Source organism: Capricornis sumatraensis, chromosome 2 (genome assembly GCF_032405125.1).
Source record: "Capricornis sumatraensis isolate serow.1 chromosome 2, serow.2, whole genome shotgun sequence".
Lineage (NCBI taxonomy): Eukaryota > Metazoa > Chordata > Mammalia > Artiodactyla > Bovidae > Capricornis > Capricornis sumatraensis.
The window spans coordinates 68,550,144-68,566,915 of NC_091070.1; the positions used below are offsets into that span (position 1 = coordinate 68,550,144).

Genomic DNA, 16,772 nt, shown 5'->3' on the forward strand with positions numbered 1-16,772 from the left:
TTTCTTTTTCCTTTTTCTTTGCAGCATGGAATAGTCACTGTAGCCTCTTCCTACCTCAGGGGACTATTCTGATAGTTCCTCAGGCTTTGCATTCAGCTAGTATCTAATCCCAGCCTTTTTACTAATTGGCCAGGTGACTGTGGCTGGTCTCATCCTTAAGACAGTAACATCTGAGAAAACAGGCACAATCTTAATTTTCTTGGATCACAAATTTTGTGAGGAAAGCAGTGAACATTCTTCTACCCCAAACATACATAAACCGCACTCAAAAAACATGTTCATGTTTTTGAGTTCTTAACCCCCTGAAGTCCATCCATAGAATTAAGTTAAGAACAAGATTATTTCTAAGACTGCTGTCCTCTAAAATTTTAAAGTTCTAAGATATATAAAACTCTTAATATCATTTGATAATGTCTCCTAGATGGAATTCTGTTGCTGGAATCAAATTTTAATAGTATCTGGCCATGAAAACTGTCCTTTCAGTCTGCTTTGGGAGAGAACACCTGAGGTGTGGACCATCTGACCAGATAGGGCCTTTGGTTTAAGCTCTACATAGAAGCTTAGCTATTTAACTATAGTTTAAAAGAAACTTCTCCAAATTTAAAAACATTTTGAAGAACTAATGCTTGCCCTACTCCAGTAGATGTTATATCCCCAAAACTTTGTTAATTTTTAACAAGTAATTTACAGCCTGGAAGAGGGAACACCAGAAAAGCAGCACTGGCAAACAGCATCCTAGCAATTAACTCTGTTCTGCTTTGCTTCGCAGTTATCCCTAGATCTCTACTACACTGAAGATGAAATCTATGAACTTTCCTATGCCCGGGAACCCAGGAATCACAAAGCCCCAGTGAGTTTTTCATATTAAGCCTCCCATATGTAACAGGTGCTTTACAAGTTGCTCATCAAGGTCATTAATCTTGGAACAGACTTTAGTTCAGTTTAAGAAGCATATTGTTTCTATTATGTGCCTAACATTGTGCTATGAATAAGGAAAACTTGAAGAGCCTGCACAGTACTCAAGGGGTTAAGACTCATATGTGAACAGTAAATAACAACATACCATGAGTGTCAGAAGTGGGAGAATCTGACAGTAGTTTACTAGTTAGAGAAGGGATATAGCATGGTGGGCTGGAGTGACCTTGCCCTCTTGTTGATTATAAAGCATCCTCACGTCAGTTGTTTCTCTGTATCCATTCATCTGTTCGTGGATATTTAGGTTGCCTCCATGTCTTGTAAATAATGCTGCAATCAACACTGGGGTGCATACATCATTTCAAAGTATGGTTTTCTCCAGATATATGCCTAGGAGTGGGATTGCTGGATCATATAGTGGTTCTCTTTACAGTTTTTAAGGAGTATCTATACTATTGTCTATAATGGCTGTACCAATTTACATTCCCACCAGCAGTGGAGGAGGGTGCCCTTTTCCCCCCACCTTCTTCAACATTTACCATTGGTAGACTTTTTGATGATGGCCATTCTGACCAGGGTGAGGTGATACCTCAAAGTACTTTTGATTCGAACTTCTCTGATAAGTGATGCTGAATATCTTTTCATGTGCTTTTTGGCTATCTCTGTGTCTTCTTTGGAGATCTATTTAGATCTTCTGCCTTTTATATAATATATATATATAGGGTTTGTTAAGGAGAGCTGCATGAGTTGTTTGTATATTTGGAGGTTAATCCCTTGTCACTTTGTTTGCAAATATTTCCTCCATTTTCTCAGTTGTCTTTGGTGGGTTTGTGGTTTTCTTGCTGTGAAGTTTTTAAGTTTAATTAGGTCTCATTTGTTTTTATTTTCATTACTGCTGGAGGTGGATCAAAAAAGATATTGCTGTGATTTATGTTGAGTATTCTGCCTGTGCTTCCCTCTAGGAGTTCTATACAAACTTACATGTAGGTTTTTGATCCATTTTAAGTTTATTTTTGTGTATGGTGTTAGAGAATGTTCTAATTTCATTCTCTTACATGTAGCTATCCAGTTTTCCCAGCACTACCTACTGAAAAGACTCTTTTCTCCATTGTATATTCTTGCCTCCTTTGTCATAGATTAATTGACCATAATTGTGTGGGTTTATTCCTGGGCTTTCTATTCTGTTTCATTGATCTATACTTCTGTTTGTGCACCAGTACCATACTGTTTTGATTACTGTTGCTTTGTGGTATACCCTAAAGTCAAGGAGTCCAATTCCTGCAGTTCATTCTTTCTTTCTCAGGATCACTTTGGCTATTTGGGATCTTTTGTATTTTCATAAAAATTTTAAAGCTGTTTGTTCTAGTTCTGTGAAAAATGCCATGGGTAACTTGGTAGGGATTGTGTTGAATCTGTAGGTTGCCTTGGGTAGTCATTGAAGAATACTGATTCTTCCAATCTAAGAATATGGCATATCTTCCCATCTGTTTGTTTCATCTTCAGTTTCTTTCATCAGCATCTTACATTTTTTGGCATACAGGTCTTTTGTCTCCTTAGGTAGGTCTATGCTTAGGTATTTTCCTCTTTTTGATGCAATGGTAAATGGTATTGTTTCCCTAATTTCTCTTTCTGATCTTTCATTATTAGTGTATAGGAATGTAAGAGATTTTTGTAGTCTGAAACTTTACCAAATTCATTAACAACCTCTAGCTTTCTGGTAGAATCTTTAGGATGTTCTATGTATGGTATCGTCCTCTGCAGTGATAGTTTCACTGATTTTCCAATTTGGATTTTTTTCTCTTTTTCTTCTCTGATTGCCATGGCAAGGACTTCCGTAACCATGTTGAGTAAATGTGGTGACAGTGAACATCCTTGTCTTGTTCCTGATCTTAGAGGGAATGCTTTCAGCTTTTCACCAGTGAGTGAAAGTGATGTTAGCTGTGCATTTGTCATATATGACCTTTATTATGTTGAGGTAAGTTCCTATGCCCACTTTCTGGAGAGTTTATGAGAAATGGCTGCTGAATTTTGTTGAAAGTCTTTTCTCCATCTATTGAGATGATCATATGGTTTTTATTCTTCAGTTTGTTAACGTGATATATCACATTGATTTGTGGATACTTAAGAATCCTTGTATTGCTGCTGTAAATCCTACTTACTGTATGATCCTTTTAATATATTGTTGGATTTGGTTTGCTAGTTTTGGATTGGCCAAAAAGTTTGTATTTTTCCATAAAATGTTATGGGAATGAACTTTTTGGCCAACTCAGTATTTCATCTAGGATTTTTGCATCTATATTTGATATGAACCTGTAATATGTGTGTGTGGTATCTTTGTCTGGTTTTGGTATCAGGGTGATGGTGGCCTCATAGATTGAGCCTGGGAGTCTTCCTTCCTCTACAGTTTTTTGGAAGAGCCTCAGGAGAGGCGTTACCTCTTTTCTAAATGTTTGATAGAATTCACCTGTGAAGACATCTGGTCCTGTACTTTTGTCTGTTGGAAGTTTTTTTAAATCACCATTTCAATTTTACTACTTGTGACTGGTCTGCTCATATTTCCTATCTCTTCCTAGTTCAGTCTTGGAAGATTGTATCAAAGAATTTGTACATTTCTTTTAGGCTGTCCATTTTATTGACATATAGTTGTTGTAGTAGTAGTCTCTTATGATCCTTTGTATTTCTATGGTGTCAGTTTAACTTCTCCTTTTTCATTTCTAACTTTATTGATTTGAGCCCTCTCCTCTTTTTTCCTTGATGAGTCTGGCTAAAGGTTAGAGGTTTATCAATTTTATTTTTTCATTCTTTCTCTAGTTGCTTTGCAGGGAGGAAACCTAAATTAACTACTACTTTACTCTGTTAATAGCTTCAACAAAAAGTTTAATGGAGAAAGAACTATTCTAGATTTCGATTATATGTGGGCCCTCTGCTCCCTGCCACTGCATAGTTGAGGGGTATCCACAGATGCAACTACCAGGTAATGGGAAAAGAGCGAGCTGTAGGTTATAAGACTGCATTATAGTTACTGGGATTTCTCTAAATATTTTCATTTTAGCCACTAACACCTTCAAAGCCACCAGTAGTAGTGGACTGGGCCTCTGGAGTATCTCCCAAACCTGATCCAAAGACCATAAGCAAACACGTCCAAAGGATGGTAGATGTAAGTACAGCCATGTTTCCATGCAGGCAAAAAGCAAGGTACTGCCTGGTTTAATTCTGGGGGTTGGAGTTGGGGGGTGGTTGGGGAGTACAGTGGTAGAAACAAAAAGGGTAAGAAAGTTGGAACTTTCCTATGTGAGCACAGGGAACCACTTCTCATATTGTGGCTGCAGAACAGTTCAGAAGTTACATTTTGCCAACACACTTGGGCCTCATGGAGGGAAGTGTACCTCTTAAAAGCCTAGCAAGAGAGCATACATTTAAAGGCTGTCAGTTGATTTGCAGGCAGAGAGGGGTTAGAAAAGCTTTAAGTTAAAGGTGATAAGGAGAATCTAAAAAGTTTGGCACTGCTTGGTTCAATTCACTGTGCTACATGCCTTCATATTTCTCTCTTTATCCTGTGGACTACTCCAGTGTAACAAGAAAAGTACAAGCCAGCAAGTAATGGGAGCACTTTAGGCTGCTAGTAGAAGCTACACTGCAGCCTGAGCTGTGCAGTGAAGGAAGGGCAGAGTGGAGGGGGGAACGTCCCTCGGTGTGGTGCACTAAGGGCACAGTGAGGGGGGTGGGGTGGGGGGGTGGGGGTTGGGCCCTGGGGGAGCAGCCTATTGCCATGCTAATGGGATTGAAAGCACCTAGCCACCCTATAGATGCTGGTGCCTGCCAAAGACCTGGGATGTTACCCACCAAGTCTCTGCAGCACCTTAAGGAGCAGGTTTCCTTGTTCCTGTCACTCAGGACTGAGGAGAGGCCTTTTTCAGGTGTTCCAGCCCCTTCGTCATTTGGCTATGATTGATTTCTCTCTTCGTAATCACCAAAGAAACACCTTTTTTCACAGTCTGTCTTCAAGAACTATGATCATGACCAGGATGGATACATTTCCCAGGAAGAATTTGAAAAGATTGCTGCAAGTTTTCCATTTTCCTTCTGTGTGATGGACAAAGACAGGTGAGAGTTTGTGCATGGGAATACGTGGCTATGAGCCTGGTGATGAGAATGCCTCATGAATGTTCTGCCAGAAGAATCTATAAACTCAGATAGGTTTACATATGCTACTGTGGTCACTGAATGAATTTTGGAACTAAGAGAGCCATCATCAAGCAAATGCCTGTCTGGCTTCAGTTTGGACCACAATGGAGCATGAGAAAATGCATGCTTTTTTAAAATGCTGAGTTGAAGATTCCATAACTGCCGGTTTAGGAACCGTCAACTCAAAGAAAAAAAAAAGTTAAAAAGTTTAAATCCCTTCTTGCTTTCCTTACAGATCATGAAAAACTAATATTTATTAATATTTTGCATATTTACTTGTCCCAAGATTACATAAGTTCTATGTTGGTGGTTCTCTGTGTGAAACCAAATGTTTGATTGGTGGGTTCGTTATGTGTAGATGTACTGTCTAAAGCCAGAAACTACAGCATAAGGTATTTGTCTCCCTATACTCACATTTCCATCACTTCTTTTTAAAGTCTTAATGGATAGTGGTTAAATTAGAACCAAACCTGCTCTTTGGTTTAGCCAAAGAGTAACTGTGGAGATAAGTAGTGTCATCTTACCTAATTATTACATGCAACCTACGCATCCTTCTTAAGGGCTGCTGGAAGTAACTATCAGGTAATATATAGTGTACTACCCCTCAAGGATACAGAGAAAGTAAGTTTCTAAGCCTAGAAGGAGCCTTGTGACCCAACCCCACTCACACCTCATCTCTCATTTGCTGGCAGGGAAGGCCTCATCAGCAGAGACGAGATCACGGCCTACTTCATGAGGGCCAGCTCCATCTACTCCAAGTTGGGCCTGGGTTTTCCTCACAACTTCCAAGAGACCACCTACCTGAAGCCCACTTTCTGTGACAACTGTGCTGGATTTGTGAGTTGTTCTTAAGAGTGCTTCGGGGTTGAACTTGGGGAGGAGTATGAGATAGTTTAAGAGATTAACCAGGCACAGACCTCACACACATTTTATCAACTTGTCCCAGCCTAGAGTCTAAGGAAACACCTACGGTAACCTTGTCCTTAAATGCGTGGGTTTTACTTTTCACTCATCTTTTCCCATTTCTTCCTGACTTATTTTTCCCTCTGGTAGGTGGGGCCTCAAATAAAATGGTAAGGAAATGCTGAACTGAGGCTATAGTTTTTAAGTATTATATCCATATGCTGTTTTAGATGTTAGAAAATAGAAATATGAGACATCCTTCCCCCTTCAAAAGAAGTCACCTGGGTGGCTGCCCCATCCCTGACCGACAGTTTCCTCCTAAACTTATTCCCTGACCCAAGGATTCTATATTCTTGCCCTTTAGTTTGGAGTCTCAAGAATCCTATTTGTCCTGTGATCTATCCACTTCAGACCTGCGTCATAAATCCACTGTAGTAATAAGCTTCTTAAACACTTAAACTGAAAACAGGAAAAGTTTGTGCCAATCAGAGTTAAGACCAGGAGGGATAAAGGAGGTTTCCCTCCCACTTGAGGCAGAGAAGAATGCAGAGAAATAAAAGAATGGATCTCAGTGTCTAGGTTCATACCAGGCAGGATGATGGACACGCAGCATGTTCTAACCATCTCCTCTTTGTCTCGCAGCTCTGGGGAGTGATCAAACAAGGGTATCGGTGTAAAGGTAAGGCGCAGCTCTGTCCAGCATGTTGTCCTCCCTAGTCCTAGGGGCTCTCCTGTAAGGCATGTTTGACTCACAGCCTCATCCCCTAACTGGCTTCCCTAGAGCACCCCTGAGAGTGACTGCCACCATAAAGAGAGGAATCCCTTAGGTGACTAGTTATGCAGCCTCTGTTACAAGATCCTCTCTTTGCCTGCCTTGCCCTGGAAATTGGGGTGACTGCTAGATTATGTTCTCATGTAGTCATGGGTCTCCAAAGACAGGCACAGAATCACTTTTGAAACAGAAGATAAGTGATTACCAAAGGCCCTTGTCAGCTTTCCTTTTACCATAGTTGTCCTTGTGACTAGAAAAGTTCAAGAGTAAAGGAGCAAAGACATTTAACTGAAAGGAAGAAAGAGGTCTCTAGAGGTCTCCTTAGAGTGGGCAGTACGTGCAGGATGACCAAAAAAGACACCCTTCTTCTGCCCAAGATAACCGGGTGCCACTTCTGATTCTCAGACTCATAAGTGCTGTGACAAGACCGAGATCAAGGGGTGACCCAGTAAGGAGAATGCTAAGTTCATTAGAAATGTTAGGTGCCCAAGCTCCAGAACTTAGGAAAGGCATATGTGACAGGAACAGTGCCTGGGTGTGGCTTTGAGATGCTGGAGGAGAAAGTGAAGGACTTCCTTACCAGGCTGTCTTGTCCACAGACTGTGGGATGAACTGCCACAAACAGTGCAAAGACCTGGTTGTGTTTGAGTGCAAGAAGCGAGCCAAGAACTCAACAGCTCCCACAGAGATCAGCACCTCTGTGGGGCCAACGTCCAACCTTTGCTCCTTGGGAGCCAAAGATCTGCTCCATGGTAAGCAGGCACTGGGAACATTTATCTTGGAAAACGAAGTCAGAAGAATATAGTTTTTGGGAAGGAAAGATTCTCTCTATCCTTCCTACTCGTAATGGAAACTATATTATGCACCTTGTGTTATTAAGTGTTCTTTGTCACCTGTGGGCGCAACAGTTCTGTCACACACAATGCAGACGTTGTTAGGAGAAAGGTGGCAGAGAACAGCATGAAGGTCTGAGGCCTCAGACTGAAGCCTGGGAAGGGGCTGCACCCGCAGGCCACCTGTCCCCAAAGCTTTGTCCAGTAGTGATGCTAGGACTTCTGAGACTTTCCTAGAACTTCCGGGAAGAAGAATGGGTAAGTTAAACATGGGTGTACTATGGGCAACAAATGAACACTGATGTAGAAGTGCTCTAAGGCAAGGTCTGCTTGTAATGAAAAAACTGACCACCAGTTAGTAGGTAACAGTGATGCCCAGTAAACCCTTCTGTGATTTAGATCAAATTCCTAGACATACAAAAAGCTTGGGATGGAATCTTAGGCACTCTGCCTTTTGGGGAGCAAAAGAAAGCAACCAACAGGAAAGGAGCCTTTAAGGATGGCCTTTTCTCATGGTGGATGAAGCCTGACACCAACAGCCATAGCTTGGCCAGCAAGGCCTCTGGATTTCAGCTGCCTCACTCCCTAAACTGGCTGCCTGAAAGTAAGTCCACTTTGGGCCCGTGGACTCCTGTAGCAAAAGCCTCAATTGATACTAATGTGTAAATTTCGAGTGCCTGCTTTTCTAAGCTAAAGTACCAACATGTCTTCTTCCTACAGCACCTGAGGAAGGACCTTTCACATTCCCTAACGGGGAGGCTGCAGAACACAGTGAGGAGAGTAAGGATCGGACCATCATGCTCATGGGGGTATCCTCACAGAAGATTTCTGTTCGGCTGAAGAGGACTGTCACCCATAAGGCCACCCAGACTGAAGCACTGTCTTGGCCTGGCAGTGAGGGCCCTTCCAGTCACTTTGTACTGTCGTCCCCAAGGAGGACAGCCCAGGATACTCTGTATGTGCTGCCCAGCCCTACGTCTCCGTGCCCCAGCCCAGTCTTGGTCAGAAAGCGGGCTTTCGTCAAGTGGGAGAACAAAGAATCCTTCATGAAATCAAAGGAGGAGCTCCGTCACCTCAAGCTCCCAACATACCAAGAGCTGGAACAGGTACCTTCCTTTTTCTCTTTTTCAGACTCTGAGAAAGTGGGGCTAACAAGGGAAGAACATGTAAACTGAAGATTCTGACCAGGTTGATTATTAGAAAGATAAGGGGGAAGAAAAGGAAAAAAGGTAAGACAAGGATTCTGCTTTGTCTCAAAGAAACCAGTGAGGGCCCTGGTTTGCATTACATATCTAGGACAGGATAGACAGGGCTCCCTGCTGCCATAAAGGTACAGTCTCAAAGTGCTGGTACCAAGGTCCAAAGCTCTGTTCACAGCAGGCTCCTTGAGGAAAACCAGTTTCTACTGATCAGCTTTACTGTGGTAACACCACACCCTTTCTCTAGACTTGAAAGCAAGTTGCCTAAATCTTCCCTCCCTAGAAGTCTTTGTTACATTATTCAGAGTTATGTTTGTGGAGGGGAGTACTTCATGAAGGTTACCTGGGCATCTTCTTAAAACAAGGGAGGTGAACATCATGCTATCAAAAGACTATTTAGCTCACTGCACAGAAAGCCTTCTCCTTAATGTAAAATGAGGGAGCTTTCCTCTAAAACTTAAGGAGATGTACTATTTATATATTTATACATTAGAATAGCTAAATCAACAGTAGCTGGAAAGGCACAGTTAATTATTACATATAGCAATATAATCTATTAACTGGTAACAGCTGTGGTGCCAAGAGTTTTCTTTTTCCTATTAGGCTCATAATGTCCTAATTATAATGTACGTAACAGAGGCATGGGAAAAGACACAATAAGGTTAAAAAAGAAAGGAAAGGAAAGTAGGAGCTAGGACAACTGGAGACAGCAGGTCATTGTCCAAATAATTCTGTAGGGTCATCACTAATGTACTTCTTTTTGTGTAGAATACAAAGCTCAGAGTGAGAGCTGGTTAGACCTCTTGTAATGGGATGGTAGTTTCTTATCAAAGATAGGTAACTTAGTCATTTTAGAGATTGCAAGGATACATTAGCTCCAACATTATCATTCACCTTATTAAAGGGGAGAAGGCCTGTCTGCTTTTTACGCCCAGAACATCAAGGTCAGCAATGTGTTTTTGGAGGCCTATCAGTACAAACACAAAACCAACATTAGGGTTTCAGGACTCCCCTACCTGGTCCTCAGTGTTGCACCTTCCCTGTTAGACCCCCAAGAACTGAATCAAAGAAACAAGTTAGATGATGTCTGTGAAACTCTTGGTTTGGTACGTAGAACAAAGAACATAATATTAGGAGGCACGCACTTGATTTTCCAGATGAAAAGTACTCTCACTCAGAATATTTAGGACATGCGTTAAGAAACAGAAGGTGGCACAATGTGGGCTACCCTGAGCTCTCCCTAGGGGTAAAATGGCCAGAATCAACTTTTAAGAACAATGAAAGAAACTTTGAAAAGTGAACTTGATAGAGTAGAAAGAAAGAATCTCAGTCTTGGTGACAAACATCTGGGCTCCTAATCCAAACTATTTCTTACTGCTGCTATTACACTCTGTGACCTGTTTGGTCCTCTCTAAAATACAGAGAGCCAGAAGCTGTCCATGCTCTCTACAGCTTGCTTCAGATCCTGACATTTTACATGCCCATGAAAAGGAGTAATGTAGGTAGCAACAATGACTTCTTGCTGCAAGGAGTGAGTGGTAGAAAGATTTCAGATAAGTGAGTTAGGTCCAGAACTAATTCCCACCCAGTAATACCAGAGCATGTAAACTCTATTTTTATCCTTGTCTTAGAGTATTTAAAATAATATGTAATATTAAAATGTACAATACATATTAATATTGTAAGTATGCTGCTGTTGCTGCTGCTAAGTTGCTTCAGTCGTGTCTGACTCTATGCGACCCTATGGACAGCAGCCCACCAGGCTCCTCTGTCCACAGGATTCCCTAGGCAAGAATACTGGAGTGGACTGCCAATAAGTATGTTTGTACCTCTAAACCAGCTGAGGACAACAGAAAATACAATGCCTCTTAGATTCAAATCACCAGTCTGATACTATACCCACCTCTATCATCATGTAACACAGTACCTGGGGCTTCCCCGGTGGCTCAGTGAAAATCCGCCTGCCAATGCAGGAGATGAAGGTTTGATCTGTGGGTCAGAACGATCCCTTCGAGAAGGAAATTGCAGTCCACCCCACTCCTCTGTCAATGGGCTTTCTCAGGCAAGAAGAATCTGGCAGGCTGAAGTCCCATGGGGTTGCAAAAGAGTCTGACATGACTAAACAACACAGTTACCCTGCACATAGCAAATACTCAGTACTATGTAGCAGCTAACAGACAGCTATCTAGGTAATTTACGTTGAGAAGTAACTCATGTATCTCAGATCACCCCCATATTTTGGGGGGTAATCAGTACAGTATAAGCAAGGTAAGAACACAAGAATCAAAGTCTCAAAACCCAGGGACGCTGGCATCATGGTAGTGTGTGTCACTCCTTTTTATTTATTTATTTTTTATTATTTTTTGTCACTCCTTTTTAAATCTCCCCTTTTATTTACAACCATATTGGTCATTCATAAACAAAAGTGACTGTGCATCTTATACCACAACACCCAGTAGACTTCTACCCACCTGGCCTTCACAAAGTACTACACAGGACCTCAGAGAGGGCTGTGAAGCCAAGGGAGTTGGTTAGCCTACTCCATGCTGATTCACTGCTATCAGGAAGAAAAAGAGACCAGAAAAAAAAAAGGTGAACAAAATTGACTGACAGTTGTGAATAATCATTTAAGCAAGACTGTTTGCCTTAAAAAAAAAAGTTGCACCATCATGAACCAAAACTTCAGGCCCACTAACCAAGGGTGAAACTGCCAAACCTTTATTCACACTAAGAAAAAATGAGAGAAGCTTCAATATGTAAAATTAAAAAAACAAAAGGCAACATTACAGCTGTTACTGCACAAATCCACAGACCCATAAGAAACTTATGAATATGCCAACATATTAGATACTCTAGAACAAATGTATAAATTTCCAGAAATGACCAAGACTGAATCCAGAAAAAAACAGAAAATCTAAACAGACCAATAACAAGCAAAGGCATTGACTCAGTAGTCAAAATCCTCCCAACACAGAGAACCCAGGATCAGACGGCTTCACTGGCAAATTCTACCCAACACTCAAAGAATTAACACTGGTCCTTCTTAAAAGCTGCCTAAAAAATAGAATACTTTCAAACCATCAGGGTAGTTTTACCCTAATACGAAAGTCAGATAAGAACACTAAGAAACACAAACTATAGACCTATGTTACTGCAAGTATACATGCAAAAATTCTCAACAAAATATTAGCAACCTGATTTTTTTAAGAACACATCAAAAAGATGCTATACAGTATGAAAAATGGGATTTATTTCTTAGGATGCAAAGACAGTTCAACATATGCAAATCAATATATGTACTGTATCACATTAGTAAAATGAAAGAAAAATCATGTGGTCATCTCAACAGATGCAAAAAACATTTGACAGAATACAACATTCTTTCATGATAAAAACCCTGCTCAGACTGGATAAAAGGAATATACCTCAACATAATAAGGGCCATATATAACTGACAGCTAACATTATACTCAGTGGAAAAAATTTCAAAGCTTTTCTACCAAGATTAAGAACAAGACGAAGATGCCCACTCTCACTTTTTCAAGTACTGAAAGTCTTAGCTAAAGCAATTAGGCAAGACAAGAAAATAAAAAGCATCCAAATCAGAAAAGTAACAGCAAAAGTGTCACTACTTGCAGTTGATGAGTCCATATATAGAAAAACCCCAAAGATTAAACATCAACAAACAAAACTGTTGCAGCTAACATTTTCAGTTAAACTGCAGGATACAAAACCAGCTTACAGAAATCAGTTGTGTTTCTACACACTAAGGATGAAACATCTGAAAAAGAACTTCCCTGTTTCCAATAGCATCAGAAACAAAATATTTAGGAATAAGTTTAACCAAGGAAATGAAAGATTTATACAAGGAAAACAAAAGACTTTGAAGAAAGAAACCCAAGACACAAATGGAAAGACATGCTGTGTTCATGGATAGAAGAATTAAGACTGTTGAAATGTCTGGCAGAGGACCTAAATTCTTTCAAGGAAGACATACAGATGCCCAACAGGCAAATGAAAAGATGCTCATCATCATGAGACAATTATTAGAGACATGAAAATCAAAACTGCAATGAAGTACCACCTTACAGCAGCACTACTTATACTAGACATGGAAGCAACCTAAGTATCCATTGACAGATAAATGGATAAAGATGGGTGTGTGTGTGGGCGTGGGTGGGTGGGTGTGGGTGTGTGTGTAATGCTATTTGGATGGACCTAAAGATTATCAGAGCTAAATGAAGTCAGTCAGAAAAACAAAAAAAAATTTCACTTATATGTGGCATCTAATGGAGAAGGCAATGGCAACCCACTCCAGTACTCTTGCCTGGAAAATCCCATGGGCCGAGGAGCCTGGTAAGCTGCAGTCCATGGGGTCATGAAGAGTCAGACACGACTGAGCAACTTCACTTTCATGCACTGGAGAAGGAAATGGCAACCCACTCCAGTGTTCTTGCCTAGAGAATTCCAGGGACGGGGGAGCCTGGTGGGCTGCCATCTATGGGGTTGCAGAGTTGGACACGACTGAAGCGACTTAGCAGCAGCAGTGGTGTCTAAAATATGACCTAAATGAATTTATCCATGAAACAGAAAAGACCTATAAACGTAAGAGAACAGACCTGTGGTTGCCAAGGGAGAGGGTGGGGGAAGGATGGGATGGAAGTTTGGAATTATTAACAGGTGTAAACTATTACATATAGATTAAACAACAAGGTCCTACTGTGTAGCACAGAGCATTATAGTCAATATCCAGTGACAAACCATAATGGAAAAGAATATAAAAAAGAATATATATGTGTATAACCGAATCACTTTGCTTATAGCAGAAACTAACATGACATTGTAAATAAAGTCAATTTTTTAAAAGGACTGTTAAAATGCCCATACTACTCAAAGCAATCTACAGATTGAATCAGAATACCAATGGAATTCTTCACAGAAAGAGAAAAAAAGTCCTAACATTTGTATGGAACAACAGAAGACTATGAATAACCTAAGTAATCCTGATGAAAGAAGCTGGAGGTACCACACTTCCTAATTTCAAGTTATATACTACAAAGCTACAGTAGTAAAAACACTATGGTACTGGCACAAAAACAGACACATAGACCAGTGGAACTGACAACAGCCCAGAATTAAAACCTGTGTAAATCACTGCAGATGGTGACTGTAGCCATGAAATTAAAAGACGCTTAGTCCTTGGACGAAAAGTTATGAGCAACCTAGATAGCATATTCAAAAGCAGAGACATTACTTTGCCGACTAAGGTCCGTCTAGTCAAGGCTATGGTTTTTCCAGTGGTCATGTATGGATGTGAGAGTTGGACTGTGAAGAAGGCTGAGCACCGAAGAATTGATGCTTTTGAACTGTGGTGTTGGAGAAGACTCTTGAGAGTCCCTTGGACTGCAAGGAGATCCAACCAGTCCATTCTGAAGGAGATCAGCCCTGGGTGTTCTTTGGAAGGAATGATGCTAAAGCTGAAACTCCAATACTTTGGCCACCTCATGCAAAGAGTTGACTCATTGGAAAAGACTCTGATGCTGGGAGGGATTGGGGGCAGGAGAAGGGGACGACAGAGGATGAGATGGCTGGATGGCATCACTGACTCGATCGATGGACGTGAATCTGAGTGAACTCCGGGAGTTGGTGATGGACAGGGAGGCCTGGCGTGCTGTGATTCATGGGGTTGCAAAGAGTCAGACACGACTGAGCGACTGAACTGAACTGATACAGTGAACTAATACTTGACAAGAGAGCCCAGAGCACCACCCAAGGCAAAAAGGATAGTCTCTTCACAAATAGTGTTGGGAAAACTGGATCAGCACATGCAGAGCAATGAAATTCGACCCCCATCTTACACCTCTCATAAAAATTAACTCAGAATGGATCAGACAAACATGAGGCCTGATACTATGAAACTCCTAGGTGAAAAAAAAGTAGGGAAGCAGCTCTTTCTCATTGGTCTTTGGCAGTGAATTTTTGGACATGACACAAAACCAAACATCAACAAATGGGACTACATTAACTAAGCTTTTGCATAGTAAGGAAACCATCAATAAAATGAAAAGGTAACCTACTGCATGGGAGAAGATATTTGCAAATGATATATCCAATAAGGGGTTCTTTAAAATATGTAAATAACTCATACAACTCAATACCAACAACAAAATCTAAACACCAGAACTAAATAGGTTTTTTCCCCAAAACATACAAATGGCTGATAGGAACATGAAAAGATGTTCCATGTCACTAATCAGAGAAGCGAAAATCAAAACCACAATGAGATATAATCTCATACCTGTTAGAATGACTGTGATCAAGAAAATAACAAGTGCTGGTGAAGATGTGCAGAAATAAGGAATCCTTGTACACAGTTGGTAGGAATGAAAATTGGTATAGCCACTACGGAAAACACTATGGCGATTTCTCAAAAGACTGAAAAAAGAACTACCATTTGATTAGTAATTCCACTCCTGGGTATATATCCAAAGAAAATGAAAACACTAATTCAAAGAGATACATGCACCCCAGTGTCTGCAATATTAAATAGTCAAGATATGGAAGCAACCTGTGTGTCCATCAACAGATGAACTGATAAAGATGTGTGTGTAAATGCATATACATATATCAATACATATGCACGCACAATGAAATATTACTCAGCCATATAAAAATTGAATTTCTATTTGTAACATTGGAATCAATGGCTGCCTCTATAACCAAATCACTGCAAATTAGATAATTAAATCCCAGTTTAAGGGGATGGGATAAAATTCTCACCTTTATCAAGTCTGTTAGTTTTCAATGATTTGGAGAAGAAAATATATAGTACGTGATAATGTATGTAATCTCCTATGTGAACTGTAGTAGCACAGAGTATATTCCAAAGTCATTGCTTTCATATCTCAAACCTGACCAAGGCTTTTTCTGCCACATTTCGGTCTGCTACACAATATTCAAAGATTTTCTTATTATCCATCTATTGCCCATGAATGGTTTATTCTGCCTGTTAGCCACTCACATCTTTGATATAACAAAGATGTGATATAATAAAACTGATACACATGATCATTTGATAAGTATTTAACTGAGCTTTTATTCAGGGCAAAATAACTACCTTGAAAACAGTTTCGCAGCTACAGTGAAAAGATGCCAGTCAAGTGTAGTACTCCTGATGTAACTAATCTGCCATTTATTGCTGCTTTATTAACATACCTCATTCTCCTTTTCTTTTAGGAAATAAATACCCTGAAAGCAAATAATAATGCTCTAAAGATCCAACTGAAATATGCACAAAAGAAGATAGAAACCCTCCAACTTGCAAGAAACAATCATGTATTGGCTCAGATGGAGCAGGGTGACTGTTCTTAGCTCAGAAACTCAAGAAACACAAACTGTAGAGTATATCAGAGATCTCATTTCCTAAACCTCAACACAAAGACCCGGAGAACCTTAGACTGACTGGCTTTAAAAAAGGGTACTTTAAAGAAAAGGAGCTACTTTTTTACTTAAAAGATTCTTACTGTGCAGTAAGGTTTTCTCTTCCAGTCAGTTGAATCAAAGTGAGGAAAGCTGAAGAATGCAAAATATTTGCCATTCATTCCACAAACTTTTTCTCCCCTTGGGACTAATATCAAAAGCATGGTAAAAACATGACTATAGTTTTCTGACAAGGTAGCTTCTTCTACATGACCTGTCCAGCTGCTTCTTCCTTAGAACTAAAATCCCTGGAAAATGAATGTTTCCTTCCCTGGCTTTTTCTGAGGCATTGTTCCATCCAAAACTTGCTTATGATGGAAAAATACCCACATTCCAAAAGGAAAATCACTTCCTCTGTATTTCAGCATTCTTTACGAATCTGGTTCCCACTTCACTACCTCAGATCTAATCAATTTGCCTTTTCCCTTCCTTCCTCACTATATTCTTACACAAAGAAGGATATCTATCTAGAAGAAAACTTCTAGA

General features: G+C 40.3%; 1 protein-coding gene across 3 annotated transcripts in view; it reads left to right on the forward strand.

Moving 5' to 3' along the window:
- Nucleotides 1–16,178, forward strand: part of RASGRP1 (RAS guanyl releasing protein 1) — a 74,584-nt gene extending 58,406 nt beyond the window's left edge. The window contains exons 10-17 of one of the 3 annotated variants that reach the window (XM_068964659.1): nucleotides 770–850; nucleotides 3,968–4,072; nucleotides 4,910–5,019; nucleotides 5,793–5,937; nucleotides 6,646–6,682; nucleotides 7,375–7,527; nucleotides 8,329–8,714; nucleotides 16,044–16,178. In XM_068964659.1, coding sequence (XP_068820760.1) covers nucleotides 770–850; nucleotides 3,968–4,072; nucleotides 4,910–5,019; nucleotides 5,793–5,937; nucleotides 6,646–6,682; nucleotides 7,375–7,527; nucleotides 8,329–8,714; nucleotides 16,044–16,178 — 1,152 coding nt within the window. The remainder of the gene's footprint in view (nucleotides 1–769; nucleotides 851–3,967; nucleotides 4,073–4,909; nucleotides 5,020–5,792; nucleotides 5,938–6,645; nucleotides 6,683–7,374; nucleotides 7,528–8,328; nucleotides 8,715–16,043) is intronic. The other 2 variants (XM_068964660.1, XM_068964661.1) reach the window with 2 other exon arrangements.
- The last annotated feature ends 594 nt before the right edge of the window (nucleotides 16,179–16,772 follow it).